Source organism: Paroedura picta, chromosome 9 (genome assembly GCF_049243985.1).
Source record: "Paroedura picta isolate Pp20150507F chromosome 9, Ppicta_v3.0, whole genome shotgun sequence".
Taxonomy (NCBI): Eukaryota; Metazoa; Chordata; class Lepidosauria; order Squamata; family Gekkonidae; genus Paroedura; species Paroedura picta.
The window spans coordinates 4,935,001-4,952,037 of record NC_135377.1 but is presented as its reverse complement, the minus strand read 5'-3'; the positions used below and the strand labels follow the sequence as shown (position 1 = coordinate 4,952,037).

The 17,037-nt window shown below is 46.2% G+C and overlaps 1 protein-coding gene across 3 annotated transcripts in view; it reads right to left on the bottom strand.

The window, feature by feature from the left end:
- The window catches only part of TRAPPC9 (trafficking protein particle complex subunit 9), a 350,271-nt gene that overhangs the window by 297,538 nt on the left and 35,696 nt on the right, over positions 1–17,037 (bottom strand). For all 3 annotated transcript variants that reach the window (XM_077351413.1, XM_077351414.1, XM_077351412.1), the window contains exons 12-16: positions 16,326–16,411; positions 10,673–10,799; positions 9,027–9,159; positions 7,052–7,215; positions 3,550–3,702 (exon numbers count right to left, since the gene is read on the bottom strand). In XM_077351413.1, coding sequence (XP_077207528.1) covers positions 3,550–3,702; positions 7,052–7,215; positions 9,027–9,159; positions 10,673–10,799; positions 16,326–16,411 — 663 coding nt within the window. The remainder of the gene's footprint in view (positions 1–3,549; positions 3,703–7,051; positions 7,216–9,026; positions 9,160–10,672; positions 10,800–16,325; positions 16,412–17,037) is intronic.

The following is a 17,037-nucleotide window of genomic DNA, read 5'->3' as shown; positions in this document are numbered from 1 at the left end:
GGTAAAGAAGTTGACAAAGGCTGAAGTAAGCGATGCCAAAGACTTGGATGAGCCAGGCCATCTTGCACCTGGTTTTCAGTGGGGAAAGAAACAACCCAGGCCTTGAAGATGAGTGCCGCTAACAAGCATCACAGTGAGAAAGCTTCCATGAGAGCAGCTAATACTGTCTTCTCTCAGGACTTGAGACAACTAAGCTCCAGCATGGGGCAAAGCTGGGGCCACCTGGGTTAACACAAATGGTTGGACTAGATGACCCTTGGGAGAGCCTCCTGCTCTATGTTTCCAGTTGGCATACTAGTGTGCACTTTTCAGAGTTAATGCAGTAAGAGAAAGGGTTGCCTTGTGAATGGCTATTGCCCTGCAGTGACACTTAACCTGCAATTTTTTGGGGTGCCACCACAGGTAAAGCGCTAGCAAACACAAGCAGTTTTAATTTTGTGACGTCCTAAACTGTCCCCAGGAGCCTCTTGTGGCGCAGAGTGGTAAGGCAGCCGACATGCAGTCTGAAAGCTCTGCCCATGAGGCTGGGAGTTCGATCCCAGCAGCCGGCTCAAGGTTGACTCAGCCTTCCATCCTTCCGAGGTCGGTAAAATGCATACCCAGCTTGCTTGCTGGGGGGTAAACGGTAATGACTGGGGAAGGCACTGGCAAACCACCCCGTATTGAGTCTGCCATGAAAACGCTGGAGGGCATCACCCCAAAGGTCAGACATGACTCAGTGCTTGCACAGGGGATACCTTTACCTTTACCTTAAACTGTCCCCATAAGCAGCAACATGCATCCCCTTGTGACCTTCCTACATCCTAAACTTTTATCGTCTTGGACAGTCACAGTAGAAGACAGATGATTTCTGCTGACGCTCCTTCAAGCAAACCCTTTGAAAATAGCTTTACCGATGCTTAAAAATTGCTTACAATTAAATAATTGATAATATGCATTGCGAAGCCAAGAATATTATGTACTTAATGCTGTGAGAGTTAATTAAAATATGAAATCATTAGGCCTTTATCAATTTTTAACAGGATTTTTGCCCAAATAATTTTTGGTAGTATTAACAGAACTCGTTCCTGTAACTTCTAAATAAGTGATACACACAGTACTTTCCGTTGTATTATTAAAACTGCCATATTCATGAAATGCTGCACAATACCAATTTTCAATTACATTCCGGGAAATGTTGAGGGGGGAAAACAGGGTTCCCCCACCCCTCCCTCCCGCACATGCCCTTATTTTACTGGGACACAGAAGTAGGTCGCTGAACAGGAGTAACTTCTCAAACCACTTAAAAAAAAAAAAACTTGGCAAAATAAATCAGTAGTGTAGGTCATGTTTATTCCATGGAAGGTAATATAGGATATGCATCACAGAGGAACAAGATTCAAGCCCAGTAACACCTGAAAGACCAATGAGATTTTTCAGGTTCAGATGGGTAGCCATGTAGGCCTGACACTAGAAGAAGAAGAAGAGTTGGTTCTTATATGCCGCTTTTCCCTACAAGAAGGAGGCTCAAAGCGGCTTACAGCCGCCTTCCCTTTCCTCTCCCCACAACAGACACCCTGTGGGGTGGGTGAGGCTGAGAGAGCCCTGATATTACTGATCGGTCAGAACAGTTTTATCAGTGCCATGGCGAGCCAAAGGTCACCCAGCTGGCTGTATGTGGGGGAGTGCAGAATCGAACCTGGCATGCCAGATTAGAAGTCCGCACTCCTAACCACTACACCAAACTGGCTCTCTATCTCACTGCAGAAACAAGTTTGATTCCAGTTGCACCTTTAAAGACCAATGAAGTTTTCTTCGTCGTATAAGCTTTTGGGTGCACACTGAAGAAGTATGAATGCACACGAAAGCGTACACCTTGAATAAAACTTTGTTGGTCTTATCGGTACCTCTGGTCTCAAAGATTTCCCTAACCCTAACCATACAGGCTTCCAAGAATCCAAGTTCCTATTGTCAGATGTGTGTCTGACAAATACAACTTTGACTCTCAAAAGCTTATCCCATCCTTTCTCAACATTTCATCATTGAGAAACCCCTGAAACATTCTTCAGGCTTTGAGAAACCCCAGAAGAGGCGTGATCGTGCAGAATATGGTTTTGAAGCATAGCTGTAGACATGCCCACCTGGGGCCCCTCCCCTCCCCTTCCCCTCCCCTCCAGGCCCAACACTGGCCATATATGGTCATGTTGCCCAATAATGTTTAACACATTTAAAAAATAATTTAACTTCCACCTATTCAGGAAACCCTTCCAGGGCCATCAAAAAACTTCAGGAATTCATACAAACCTGGTTGAGAAAGTCTGGCTTACACCATAGAAAATCTTGTTGGTCTTTAAGGTGCAGGTGGGCTCAAAACCCTCTCTTCTACAAGCAAGCCAATATGACTACCCACCTGAAACTATCAATATATATATTACTAGCTTCAAAGCCCGTTCATAAGAACGGGCTTTGAAAGGGTCCTCCCCGTCAGCCTCCTGGCCACTTTCCAGGCCGCCGGGAAGCGCTGATGGTGAGGGTGGGTGGTGGGGAGAGGGAGTGCTTCCTGGGGGCCTGGCAAGCACACCCGGTACTTCTGCAAGGCCCGGGCGTGCTTGTCAGCCCCCCAGGAATCATTCCCTCTCACCCACCCCACCTCCACAGCCGGATGACTTTCTGAGGGCCTGGCAAGCACACCCAGGACTTCTGCAAGGCCTTGGGTGTGCTTTCCAGGCCTTTGGGAAATGCTCCCTCTCCCCCACCCCCCCTGCGGACATCTAGTCCCACCCCCTGCACAATGCAGGAACTCACAGCTACTTGGCCACCCGTGGTGATTCCAATTAGATTTCTGCCTCTGGGCACCACCGTGCTCCACCAAAATCGTTCTTGGTGGCCTCCCAGTGGTTTTGGAAGTGACCCAGGTCGGGTGGGCCTTGTGCCCAGCAGGGCTTGTACCTGGCCACTGGAGATCCGATTTCCAGAGCAGATTTTTATACTATTTTTTAAAACTTACTTGGGTGGCAGCAGCTACCAAAACACAAGGATCTCCACTGTACAATGGTAGACAAGAAAATATTTTTAGACGGCATGCTCATTTTAAAGGCACCCCATCAAAGAGAAGATCTGCCGGAAAAGTTGAAGCATTACTATTCATGTCATACATGACCTCATTTCCTGATATTGTGTGGTTGGCTCCGCCTTTTGAGGCAGCCATTTTGCTGTTGTGCCCACCGCCCTGTTTCCAAATTCCAAAGGACAGGGACCCCTAACCTAAATGCCGATGGATTTACATGCTAGAAGTTGTGACCACCTGTTCCTACTAAATGCACCAGTGTGAAATTCACTACCCAACTTGCTATCAAACATTATATTCAGGAATGAGAGAGCTACAGGTGAACTCAGATCAACTACTGCTTCTTTTTTTCCATTGTGTTGGTGCTTATCCCTGGGGGGGCATGCTAACAGTGATGCTCCACCCCCTTCAATTTTGGAAGGCGATTAACTGAGCCTGACAGCAATTGCTTGCTCAAAAGAAAAGCGCTGCTCTTCATCTCAGACACAGGATCCAAAACTCACCATCATTGAGGTCCTGAAGGAGATTTTCCTGGCAGGAGAAGTCAAGCTTCACTTTAACGTTCACCGTAAACGTAGCAATTTTCCCTGGTTTCAAGGGGAACTGGGAAAGCGTGTCTTCTAGGTTCCAGCTCAGGAAATCACCAAACAGCTTTCCTGCATAAAAAAAAATCAACATTTGCAAGTCAGGTGCAAGTAGAAATAAATTAACAGCTACTTGGTGTCATAGCAGAAAACAAGACAATTCTTTCTGCAAAGGGGTTCCTCCCCCCCCCCAACCCAATTTGGGATATAAAATGTTGGATTTTACTGTGGGGTTCTCCATGACCAAAGCAGATGAATGCTGTAGACCAGGGGTAGTCAAACTGCGGCCCTCCAGATGTCCATGGACTACAATTCCCAGAAGCCCCTGCCAGCGAATGCTGGCAGGGGCTCCTGGGAATTGTAGTCCATGGACATCTGGAGGGCCGCAGTTTGACTACCCCTGCTGTAGACTGTTAAGCAAAAATATGTCCGCATTTCCCAAAAATCCAAAAATAAGATTATAAAGGAGGAGATTTTGTTTTTCTTCCCATCACATCACAACCAGCATGAAACCTGTGCTCTCAGTTTTTGGGAAGTGCATTGCAAATCTAACTGCTTTATGTTAGCGAATCAGACCTCTACCTAAGAGATCAAGGATGCAAATCTCCCCCATAGGCAGTCGCTGAACTATCTACTTGGTATTCTCAAACTGTAAAGCAGGGCAAGTCTATCTAACCCAGAGGAAAGCATTAGGAAAATCCCATGACAGTGTAAGAAGCTGTAGGCTTCTAAGCACCTCTCTGGGCTTGACTGTGGGCTTATCCATCTGGGAGTCATGTAACTAATACGGACTGCGGCCGACAGCAAGAACCGCCTGAGAAAAGGCAGATATTACAAGGACATCAGGAAGGCATACTCTAAGTATTTGCTAGAGTCCGACCGACCCAACAACATGGTCCCACTGGTCCCGACTCAGCCTGAAGCAGGCTGACCTCCCTGGGGAGTTTGCCTATCATTCTATTTGAAGCCACTGTTACAGTATTGTTGATACCTTATTTTATGACTGTGTTATATATTTAGACTGTTCTATGTATCACCCCTGCAACGTTTTACGTGAACCGCCCTGAGCCGTAGGGAAGGGCGGTATAAAAATCTAATGAATGAATGAATGAATGAATGAATGAATGAATGAATGAATGAATGAATGAATGAATGAATGATGCCATAAACCGCAATGGGTTGGAGGTAGGGTTGCCAGGTGGAAGCAGGTTAGCAGCGGAGGGTTGGGGTGAAATTTGGGGGCATGGCCAGGAGTTCCCCAATGTGCTGACATTACACAGAAATGATATCAGCATGTTCGAAGAGATGCTCTGGCTTTTGGGCAAAACTATGATTGAGTTTTGCTGCAAAACCAGAGCGAGTGCCGTGCCTCGCACCCGCTCCCCCGCACCCCGAAACTCACTGAGCCAACATTAGTGGCTCTGTTGCAGACACCATGCACTGCTGCTCCCCACAGATACCAGAAAACCGCAGAGCTGGTAGCTGCCTCTGCAAGTATTTTGGGGGGGGGGGGGGAGTCAGTGCATACAATGATGGCAATGGAGCCAGAAACAGTGGTGCCGTGAGTTTCAGCTGGGGGGGGTTCCCCCCACTTTTTTAAACCCCTAAAGTAGGGAGAGGTGTCAAAGTGGGGTTTCCCCCTGCCCCAGCATCCCTAATGGGAGGTGACAGAAACAGCGACAGTGTGACCAAAGGTTGTTAGTGGTAGAGGGGGGAGAGTAATCGAGACAAAAGTTCCGTGATTCTCTGTCATCCCAATCAAGTTATTTCCCGTTTTATTTTAGCCACAAGAGCAAGAAAACTCTTGGAAGTAAAAAAAAAAAAATGTAAAAGCTAAGCATCTATCAGAGCAAGAATTTTCACCATCATCACCATGGCCAGATGTGCAAATAGCGAAAACAATTTTCTATTTTTGCACTTGCTCAAACCACTAAGTGTATCAGCGGTTCCCACAAAACTGTTCAGATATAAACAATGACACATTTTGTGTCTAAACTTGCCCAGCAGACTTGAGCTTCTCTGTAAGAGCGCACTAGAGATGCATTATTTATTACTAGAGCACACCCACATATTGACTTAATCATTGGGAATTAATTAGAAGAAATGTTTCCCACAAGACACACACACACATCAAAATACAATCCTTAGAAGGTGACACAATAAAGACAATCAAATATTTCTGGCAGAATGACCAATGTCGTTGGGGTTTTTTTTTAAACAAATTGGCAACGCAAGCACCAACTGGAAAAGGTAAACCTTGATGGGAGTTCTCTTTAATAAAACAGGAATCTGAGTCATATCCAGTGTCCAGGGTAGCTCTGGAAGGTTGGCTTAGGGCTCAGTTGGGTCGCTCTAACTCCTTCCTCAATTCCCCCACACACACACCTCCACTCTCTTGGTTGCCCCTCATCTGTGTTTGCAACCAGCAAGCACATCTGCCTATTCTCCTCCCACTGGGAACTTGGTCTTATCAGTGTCCTGAGCTCACAAAGAGGGGACAAAAGAGCCAGCTGTGGACTATACCCCACCCGGGGAAGAATGTCTCGAGAGTTCGCACCTTAAAAATAAAAAATCAAAGGCCTCCCCTATGTGAACTCTGCCTGTTCTGCTCTGCTGTGTGGATATTCCCAATAAAGACTACCTTTCCTTTTCCACTCTAGGCAATTGTGTCGAGTTGTGACAATCTGCTTAATTACAAACTAAGGTCCATCATATTCGGTTGCATGCTCCAACTAGAAACCCTACTGAATTCTCTCATTGTGATATTGCTGCAGCTCATTTTCAGTATTTTATTCTGATATTTATAGAACTAAGCAGCTGCCATTCTCAGGTGCTTTTCAAAATAGATCTTTCTAGTTTGTCTTTTTACCAAATCTCCAAGATTTGCTTATTAATTAATGTGCTCTCCCAACTGCACCGGCTCCAGATTGACGACCAAATCAGGCTCAAGGATCTGGTTCTCACCTTCAAAGCCCCAAACAGCCTGAGACCTTTGTACCTGTGGAACTGCCTCTTCCACTAAAGCTCCCCAAAGACTCTAGCGAGCAGAATTTGCTCAGGACTCTCGGCCTCAAAGAGATTAAATTGGCCTCAACCAGCCTTTTTCAGCCCTGGCCTTGTGGAATACTCTGTCCGGAGGGATCAGGGCCCTGCGGGACCGGAAAGTTCTACAGGGCCTGCAAGACAGAGCCGTTCCACCAGGCCTATGGCTGAGCCCCCGAAAATTAACACCTAAAACCTATCTCTTCCCTGCCTAAAACTTCGACCCCTGTGGATGCCCAGCAGATTATTCCCTTATCTTCCTGTGTGGAGCATTTTAAAACTCTGTAATAATGGCACACGGCAATGTGCCTGAGGGATATCCGGGATATCTTATTATTTCATTTTCTTAGCGCAATCCCCGTAGAGGCCACCGCCGTACCTTTTGCGTTGACCGTTTTCGATGTTACCTCCAGCTTCTCCAGAGGTTCCGTCCCAATGTTTTCTAGTTTGATGACCAGTTGTTGGGTCTCTCCATTGTAGAGCTGGACTGAGACGTTGGTGCTGATTTCATCTCCCGAGGACGGCTGCAGGGTGTGAGCAGACCTTTATAGATGCAAGTGAGATTCAAGTGAATGACACGTTCAGCACCCACTGCCCACTGTATCTGACCTCTGCCCACTGTATCTTTCAGTCTTGGTGGCTCACTTCTTTTTCACTACTTTTCCACTCCATTCCCCAAGGGTCATTAAGGTCATCTGATCAAAACCTGCTCAGGATCTCCCAGCCCAAGGTGGTGAGACTGGCCTTAACTAGGGCCAGGGCTTTTTCACCCATGGCCCCGGCCGGGTGGAAGACTGCCAAGAGAGATCAGGGCCCTGTGGGATCTTCACTAGTTCTGCAGGGCCTGCAGGACACAGCTGTTCCACGAGGCCTTATGGTGGAGGCCCTGATGGACCATCTTTAAAGATCTGACTGCCCCTACCACCACCACCACCACCTAAACTAGCTAGGGGCTTCTGAAATACAAACAGCACTGAATTGTTACATGATTTTATATTTTATTTTATATTTTTATTGAATGTTAATTCATGTTACGACCTGCCCTGAGTGTTCAGGAAGGGCAGACTATAAAAATAAAGTTTTTAAAAATGTATTCTTACCCAATAAAAACCTGGCTGTACTGCCCTCTTCTAAAAAAATTGAGTCCAGGAGCTTTGGATCTCAAAAACTTAAGCCCTCGAAATCTTCTTGGCTTTGAACGTGTGACTAGGGATATGCCCCCCCCAATCATTTTAGTTTTCTTTTTTGGGGGGAGGGGGGTGCTGGTCTATTAGGCCTGGGTGGGGGGGGAAATGAGCACGTACGAAAAATCCTAAGTCCAAGCTCCAATATGGTTATTTGGATCTGGAATTTTTCAGAAATCCCAAATTTGGGGAGATTCAATAGACGCGAGAAAAAAAAATTTTTTTGAAAGCCAGCCCAACCTTGAGACTGACTTGACTTCTCCTACAACACAGGTTAAACCACACTGCAGGAGACGCTGTCTGCTGTTCTAACCCCTTTACATGCAGACCTTAGGGCAGGGGTAGTCAAATTGCGGCCCTCCAGATGTCCATGGACTACAATTCCCAGGAGCCCCTGCCAGCGAATGCTGGCAGGGGCTCATGGGAATTGTAGTCCACGGACATCTGGAGGGCCGCAGTTTGACCATCCCCTGCCTTAGAAGATCGGCTGTGCCACCTTGGATGATTTTAGGCTGACTCCTGTCACTTGCAACTCACCTTAAACTGAGCTGCAAGTGACAGGAGTCAGCCCCAGCAGAGCTGAGCCAGCATGGAGCTGGGAGTTCCCACTGTACCAGCCGACATGTCTGGGGGGGTTTCTCCTGTGGGTGTTTCAAACCATGCCACTGCAGAAGCTATCCTCAGAATCTCATAGAATCATAGAGTTGGAAGGGACCTCCTGGGTCATCTAGTCCAACCCCCTGCACTATGCAGGACACTCACAACCCTCTCGCTCACCCACTGTCACCTGCCACCCCCTTGAGCCTTCACAGAATCAGCCTCTCCGTCCGATGGCTCTCCAGCCTCTGTTTAAAATTTTCCAAAGATGGAGAACCCACCACTGTGTGTGGCAAGGAGGTCTTTCCCCAGCACATGCGCACTTGAGAGGTTCAGCTGGGACAGAGAGAGCTCTTAGCTCCCACCACCCCAGCTTATCGGTAGAGATGAATATCCCCAAACAAAAGCCCTGAAAAAAACCCAGCTTTTATTCAGACTCAGCTATACCAGTAGCTGATTAATTCAGAGAAACTGTAATCGGCTTACATAATATCTGAAAAATACCGGTAATCTTGCTCTTTTATTGCAAACTAAAAGAGCTACCAACCTGAATTAAAATTCCAAGTTTCTTACCTTGGCAGTGAGGTGCTAATCTGCAATCTGGGTAAAGCTGGAATGACTTCCACTGTGCAGCCGTTCGTTTTTATGCCTGGTAATTTGTCCAAAAGGCAGTCACTGAAGACTCCAAAGACCGAAGTATGATAACCTGCCAGCAAGAGAGATGAGAGGGCGTCTTCCAAGATCTGGATGATGTAATTTGACATTTTGTGGAAATCAGTGGATAAAAGTAGCTAGGCTAGCAACTTCTGAGAACACAGGTAAACGGACATGTAAGAAACAATTGTGGCTCTTTATTTATTTTTATGACAGGCCATCTAGTCCCATCACCTGCTCCGTGCAGGATTAGCTGAAAGCATCCAGGATACACATCTGTCCAGCTGCTGCTTGAAGAAGAAGGAGAAGAAGAAGAAGAAGGAGGAGGAGGAGGAGGAGGAGGAGGAGGAGGAGGAGCTGTTTTTTTGTACCCCTGCTTTTTTACTATCTGAAAATGTCTCGAGGCGGCTTACAATTACCCTCCTGTGCTTCTTAGAACAAGGGGCTTAATCTCTCATGGAAAAAAAATGCCTTCCCCTGTCCAAGAGTCCCAGCAAAGGACTGTACTCTACAGACTCCTAACTTACTTGCGGGAAAACAAACTAGTTAAAAACAACATTAAAATTAATCCTCGTCAGGGTGGAGGGGAGAATAAGCCTCTTGGTTTTATCATTTCGATTGATATTCAACAGCTTTAGAGAAGAGCGGGATTTCTTCTCTTTTTCTTTTTCTTTTTCTACAAAAGAAGCCCTTTCATTTAAATTTCATAGGCAATTAGTTTAGCTCAATATTCTATAAATCAATTTCCACAGTCTCGACTTGAAGGAATATTATGTACAGTTTTAAGAGGAAGTAATAAAAAGGCATAGTGGGCAATTTATTGCTGCTTTCCCCCCTTTACAGGCACCTCCTGTTGCTAGCCAGAATCACAGGGAAGAAAACAATAGTTAGGGAACATTTTGGGGGGAAGGGGGAGGGGGAGCTGGTTATGCAGGAAACACATAACATCCGTACGGGGTCTTCAAAATGGACAGCTTTCACTCTTCAGGAAACATTAGACAACAGCAAAAGCTGGGGGAATGAGCTCCCGGAAGAGCTGAGGGCCCAGATGGAGCTATCAAGGCTCCACAGGGGCTGCAAGATGGAGCTCTTCTGCCAGGCATTTGGTTGAGGCCGGGCTAAGGAAGATTTGGGTCCCTCCGCCAGATGCCCCTAGCGGTCCTCCATCCAGGCAGGAGAGGCCTCTCCCAAGGGTAGCAGGTGGTTGTGTACTGCAGTGGTCCCCAACCTGCGGCACGCGCGATTTCGGCTGCGCATGGCGCATGTGCGCATGTGCTGCACGGGCGGGGCAGTTGCCCCGCCGGTCCCCAGCTGGAAAAAGGTTGGGGACCACTGGTGTACTGGGTTTGGACTGGTGAGGGGGGAGGGAATAGATGGGATTAGGTGGCCTATTAACATTATTACTATTATTATTGCTACTATTACTACTATTACTGTTACTGTTACTATTTTACTTATTGTTTTATTGGTTTTTATGTAAACCACCAAGAGCCCGTGTCGTCCGGGAGTGGCACTCAATAAAGCTAAATATAAATAAACAAACGAACAAATAAACAAATCTTTACCATTGATGGAGATCTGCCCTGCCGACTGAGGAACACCCACAAGCGTCACAGGGTACAGGCCGGACTCTGCAGGGAGGGACAGAGCGGCAGGAAGAGATTCAAACTCAACTCCAGCTGTCAGAAGGCCCTGAGAGAGATGGAAGACAAACGTCTGAGAATTAGACTCGGCTGAATGTTGCTAGTTCTGATACGGGAGGTAGGGTACCAAGGAAAACAAGCCGGGATCTGACCTGCAGTGACATAAACAAACCAACTTTTTCCATGTTCATTGCTTAGTGAAGAATGCGTCATTTGCCATATATAGCCTCTTGTGACGCAGGGTGGTAAGGTAGCCGACATCGAACTCCCAGCCTCATGGTCAGAGCTTCAGACAGCGAGTTCGATCCCAGCAGCCGGCTCAAGGTTGACTCAGATTTCCATCCTTCCGAGGTCGGTAAAATGTGTACCCAGCTTGGTAATGACTGGGGGAGGCACTGGCAAACCACCCCGTATTGAGTCTGCCAAGAAAACGCTGGAGGGCATCACCCCAAGGGTCAGACATGACTCCGTGCTTGCACAGGGGATCCCTTTATATATATAAAACAATTACCTCTCACCAATTCAGGAAACCCTTCCAGGGCTGTGAAGAAACCCCAGGGCTACTAACAACATATCGGTATGTCACAAGGGGTCAAGTCTCTCACTGGTGGGACACCTCATCCAGGTACCAGCCTATTTCATGGCTAAGAACTTTCTTTTCCAGGGAAGCTCAAAACAGCTCAGCACGTTCTACAGATAAACATTGGGTGGGGTGCAGCAAGGCAAGACCCACTGAACGAGGGGTGAAGAAAACCAGTCTGATTGTTCACATGCTATCTGACAGGGAAGAAATTAACCTTCCGCTCAGGGCAACTCAGGGCAGGATAAACCAGAACAAAATAACTTCCTAGCACAACACGAACCTTCGAGCCGTAAAAGTTTATGGGACAAAGCCTCGCTTATTTACCAAGTCTGTTCTCTGCATAACTCAGAATTAACCAACTTTCCATTGCTTCTGATCAGTTCTGAGCTGTAATCACACCCAGCAGCCCACTTAAAAGACAGAGAGAGAGAGAGAGAGAGAGAGAGAGAGAGAGAGAAAGAAAGAAAGAAAGAGAGAAAGAAAGAGAGAGAGAGAGAGAGAGAGAGAGAGAGAGCACCACCCTATCTATTCTGTATCTCTTTCTCTTAGTAACCTGTCTAAAAAGGAAAAATGAAACATGAGGAAGAAGATTAAAGGTTCTTTTAAGGAATCCCTGGAAAAATTCAACAAGCATTCTAGCTCATTAGCAGTTTTCACGGATGCTCAAGGCTGATCCTGCATTGAATGGGGGGTTGCACTAGATGGCCTGTACCGCCCCCTTCCAAGTTTAGGATTCTGTGATCTGTTAAGAAGACTTCCAAACGGCAAAGTGAATTCCTTCCAATGGAAATGAATGGGGACCAGGGCTCAGCCAGCTTAGCTTCTGAGATCTGACAAGATCAGGCGATCCTGGGGGATCCTGGCAAAGGCAAAAGAAATACAGAGGAAGCTTTGAATGCCAACCTCTGCATAGCAACCCTGAGGCTTTTGGTGGTCTCCCATCCAAAGAGCAACCAGAGCCAACCTGCTTGGCTTTTGAAATCTGAGACAACAGGGCTAGCTTGGGGTATCCAGATAAGAAGAAGAAGAAGAGTTGGTTCTCAGATGCCACTTTTCTCTACCCGAAGGAGTCTCAAAGTGGCTTAGAATCATAGAGTTGGAAGGGACCTCCTGTGTCATCTAGGCCAACCCCCTGCACTATGCAGGACACTCACAATCTTTTTTCTCATCCACTGTCACCTGCCACCCCTTGAGCCTTCACAGAATCAGCCTCTCCGTCAGATGGCTCTCCAGCCTCTGTTTAAAAATCTCCAAAGATGGAGAACCCACCACTTCCTGAGGTGAGGCTGAGAGAGCCCTGATATCACTGAAGAAGAAAGTTGGTTCTTATATGCTGCGTTTCTCTACACGAATGAGGCTCAAAGCGGCTTATAGTCACCTTCCCTTTCCTCTCCCCACAACAGACCCCCTGTGAGGTGGGTGAGGCTGAGAGAGCCCCGATATCACTGCTTGGTCAGAACAGCTTTATCAGTTCTCTGGCAAGTCCAAGCTCACCCAGCTGGCTGCATGAGGGGGAGCGAGGAATCAAACTCGGCTCACCAGATTAGAAGCTCCTAACCACTACCTCAAGCAGGCTCTCTTGCAAGATTACAGCAGTAAAAAAAAAATGTTGCGGTTTGGCCATATTTAGGGTTTTTACTGATCCAAAATCATCCCTGATGTTCAATTTTTAAGCTGTACAGTGCACAGGAAGCTTCAGCGGAAGAAAGCAAAGACAACAAAATAATTGTCGGTGACAAAGCAATAAGCGATAGAAATAACTGACTGCATTTTAAAAGGGTGTCCTAAAGAGAGAGAGGAGGATAAAACCACAACTGATTCCTTTAAGCAAGACTAAATGCTTCAGGGAAATTTAAAAAAACGAAATAGCATTCTCAGGCACAACTTCCTTGCTGGTTTAACTCGTTCTACAGAATTATGTGCCTATGAAAAAAGTATTATTCTCCCCCCAAAAAAACCCCATCTGCTTCAGCTGTATGAACCTGTAGGGAAATCATTATGATGAAAGTATGACATCACCAATCATTTCCTTTGAAAACACAATTATAAGAATAAAACTGCAACTTCATTCCAGGTGCAATAAGGGGAAATAAGACGCCGTTTTAGGCTTCTTTCCCCCACTCCAGCGAAACATTTGCATAAAAATAAAATCCACACAAGCCCCGTGAAATAAGCAACGCCTTTCTCAAAAAATAAGAACTTTTATCTTCTTTTCATCATGACCATAACAACTTTTAATTTGGGATCCTAAATGCTAAAGGAAGAATGGACATTTAAGGAATGCTGGGATGTATTTGGACTGTCGCCGTATCCTCCTCCATTGGCTCTCCCTTCCAGATGATTGATAGCATTCATTCATTCATTCATTCATTCATTCATTCATTCATTCATTCATTCATTCATTCATTCATTCATTCATCCATCCATCCATCCATCCATCCATCCATCCATCCATCCATCCATCCATCCATCCATCCATCCATCCATCCATCCATTCATTCATTCATTCATTCATTCATTCATTCATTCTATTTATATACCGCCCTCCCCAGAGGCTCAGGGCAGTTTACATGAAACGTATGAACAATACAAGAAACCACCCATAACATATGAATAACCACGACATTAATACTACTAACTGATAATTATTAAAGTGTAAAAAGTGCAAACAGGTCCAGGAGCAGAACACATTGATGGATTTCTGGGAGGGAGGGGGGCAGGGGCCCTGCAGATGTTGTTGGTTGTGCCTGGTCTCAACCAAATGCCTGGTGGAAGAGCTCCCTTTTTGCAGTCCCTACAGAACTGTTTTAGCTCCGTCAGGGCCCTGATCTCCTCCGGGAGCTCATTCCACTAGGTTTATAACATGAGATGCTCCCGACAGGACTGATTTCTTTTCCAGGTCAGTGCTTTCAAGGCGGTAGATTGTGTTACACAAAAGGGCCATGGGAAACTTCTGGGATGTATATCAAGGACACTAGAGATTCATTTGGGAAATAGTACAGCAAAGGGCACTGTAAAATACAAGGTGGAAGAGGTTATGACCTTCAGAGGGACAGGCCATCAAATCAAGCCTCAAACTTCCCCAGAAGTTAAAATAACTAAACTGAAGTGATCGTCCTTTGATCACATTTTGAGAAGAGTCACTGGAAAAAAGAAATATGCCCAGATTTCAACATTCTCTCGGTGGATTTTTTTATATTTATTTTGGGCCATCAAGTCATTGCCAATTTATGGCAAGCCCTCATGGGGTTTTCAAGTAACAAGGACAAACTGCAGTAGTTTTCCATTGCCTGACTCTGCAAAGCAACCCTAGACTTCTTTGAAAGCCAGCTTGGTGTAGTGGTCAGGAGTGCAGACTTCTAATCTGGTAAGCTGGGTTCAGTTCTGCGCTCCCCCACATGCAGACAGCTGGGTGACCTTGGGCTCACCATGGCACTGATAAAGCTGTTCTGACCAAGCAGTGATATCAGGACTCTCTCAGCCTCACCCACCTCACAGGATGTCTGTTGTGGGGAGAGGAAAGGGAAGATGAATGTAAGCTGCTTTGAGCCTCCTTCGGATAGAGAAAAGCGGCATTTAAGAATCAACTTCTTCAGTAATATCAGGTCTCTCTTAGCCTCTCCTCCCTCACAGGGTGTCTGTTGTGGGGAGAGGAAAGGGAAGGCGAATGTAAGTCGCTTTGAGGCTCCTTCGGGTAGAGAAAAGCAGCATCTAAGAACCAACTCTTCTTCTTACAGTCTCCTCTCCGAGTTCTAACCAGGGCTGGCTCTGCTTAGCTTCCAAGACCTGCCTTGATAGTGCTCACTGGGACTATCCAGGTCAGAGTGGAAACAAAGAGAGGTGATAAACCAATGCCTGTATCTGCTTGCTGACCCAAGACTTTCCAGGTGTCGCCCATCTAAAATGCTAACTAGGACTGACCCCTCCTAAGGCCCATTAGTTTTTGAGATCCCAGTTAGTTTTTGAGATCAGATGAGATCGGGCTAGCCAGGGCCATCAGGTAAAGCCAGATACTCTGTGGTGGTCTGGAACAGGGGTAGTCAACCTGTGGTCCTCCAGATGTCCATGGACTACAATTCCCATGAGCCCCTGCCAGCGTTTGCTGGCAGGGGCTCATGGGAATTATAGTCCATGGATATCTGGAGGACCACAGGTTGACTCCCCCTGGTCTGGAAGATCCTCTGTAACAAATGCCAGCCTGACAGGGTAAAATATTTGGATGTCACAACGAACAGACTCTTCAAGTTATATAATTATAAATCTTAGTTTAACCATAGTGTCTTAACTAATGGCGTTATTAGGGTGCCCCCGTCTTCTGAGGTGAAGCAGGTAGCAACCCATGAGACGGCCTTCTCAGCAGTGGCCCCAAAATGCAAGAACTCTTTCCTCAGAGAGATCAGCCTGTCCCCTTTGGTTGCCATCTTCTGCCAGCAGGTGGAGACTTTTTTGCTTGGCATTCCCTCAGTGATCCCTCCTTCCTCCTCAGTGTTGTGTAACTGATTGCATGTTTAAGCTTTTTCTTTTTTAGCTTAGTTAACTTGTTTTTATGATATATCTGTGTGCTGGCTTTAATGGCTTTGAAGATATTTTAATTTGAGCGTTTTAATTTGGACCTTGCCTGGTTGCCGCTATAAGAGCGGAACGATGGGGAAAAAAATGTTCATGCTGAATAAATAATCATCATCATCCATACAACGGCATAATGTTTAAATCACAAGCAACAAAATAAAATATCTCAAACAGAAACCGCTCGCAGCTTTGTCCCGATTTAGCGAGAGTTGAAATAAATCTCTATTGAAACACACACACACAAAACCCAATAAAGACGGTTCACAGAATCCGACAATTTATTGCTGGGTGGGGAAGGAGAGAACATGCCATGATTTTGTGCACAGTGCCCTCTGGTGTGTAGAATCGGTTGGTAATTAAAAGCAAGGCCAATCTGGCTGACAGCTAACCGAGACTTCCATTTGCCATGAATTCTAAACATACCATGTTTTCCACGCGAAGTTCAAAAGGCATTGGATTATACACCATCAACTGGACTTCACAAACATCTCCCTGGACCCATTGGAAATCTATATTAGAAAGAAAAGATAAACAGAAGATTAGTTTCACAACAGAGCAGCAAAGGAGGAGCCCGATTAGCACGACGGCACATTTCGGCAGAAATGTGTGCTGGCTCTAATTCCAGAATCCTGATCCTAGAATCATAGAATCATAGAACCATAGAGTTGGAAGGGGCCATACAGGCCATCTAGTCTACCCCCTACTCAGTGCAGGATCAGCCTCATAGAATCATAGAGTTGGAAGGGGCCATACAGGCCATCTAGTCCAACCCCCTGCTCAACGCAGGATCAGCCCTAAGCATCCTAAAGCACCCAAGAAAAGTGTGTATCCAACCTTTGCTTGAAGACTGCCAGTGAGGGGGAGCTCACCACCTCCTTAGGCAGCCTATTCCACTGCTGAACTACTCTGACTGTGAAAAAATTTTTCCTGATATCTAGCCTATATCGTTGTACTTGAAGTTTAAACCCATTACTGCATGTCCTCTCCTCTGCAGCCAACGGGAACAGCATCCTGTCTATCATGTCCCCTGGCTATCATGTCCCCTCTCAGCCTCCTTTTCTCCAGGTTGAACATTCCCAAGTCCCTCAATCTATCTTCATAGGGCTTGGTCCCTTGTGATAAAACGTCTTCAAAC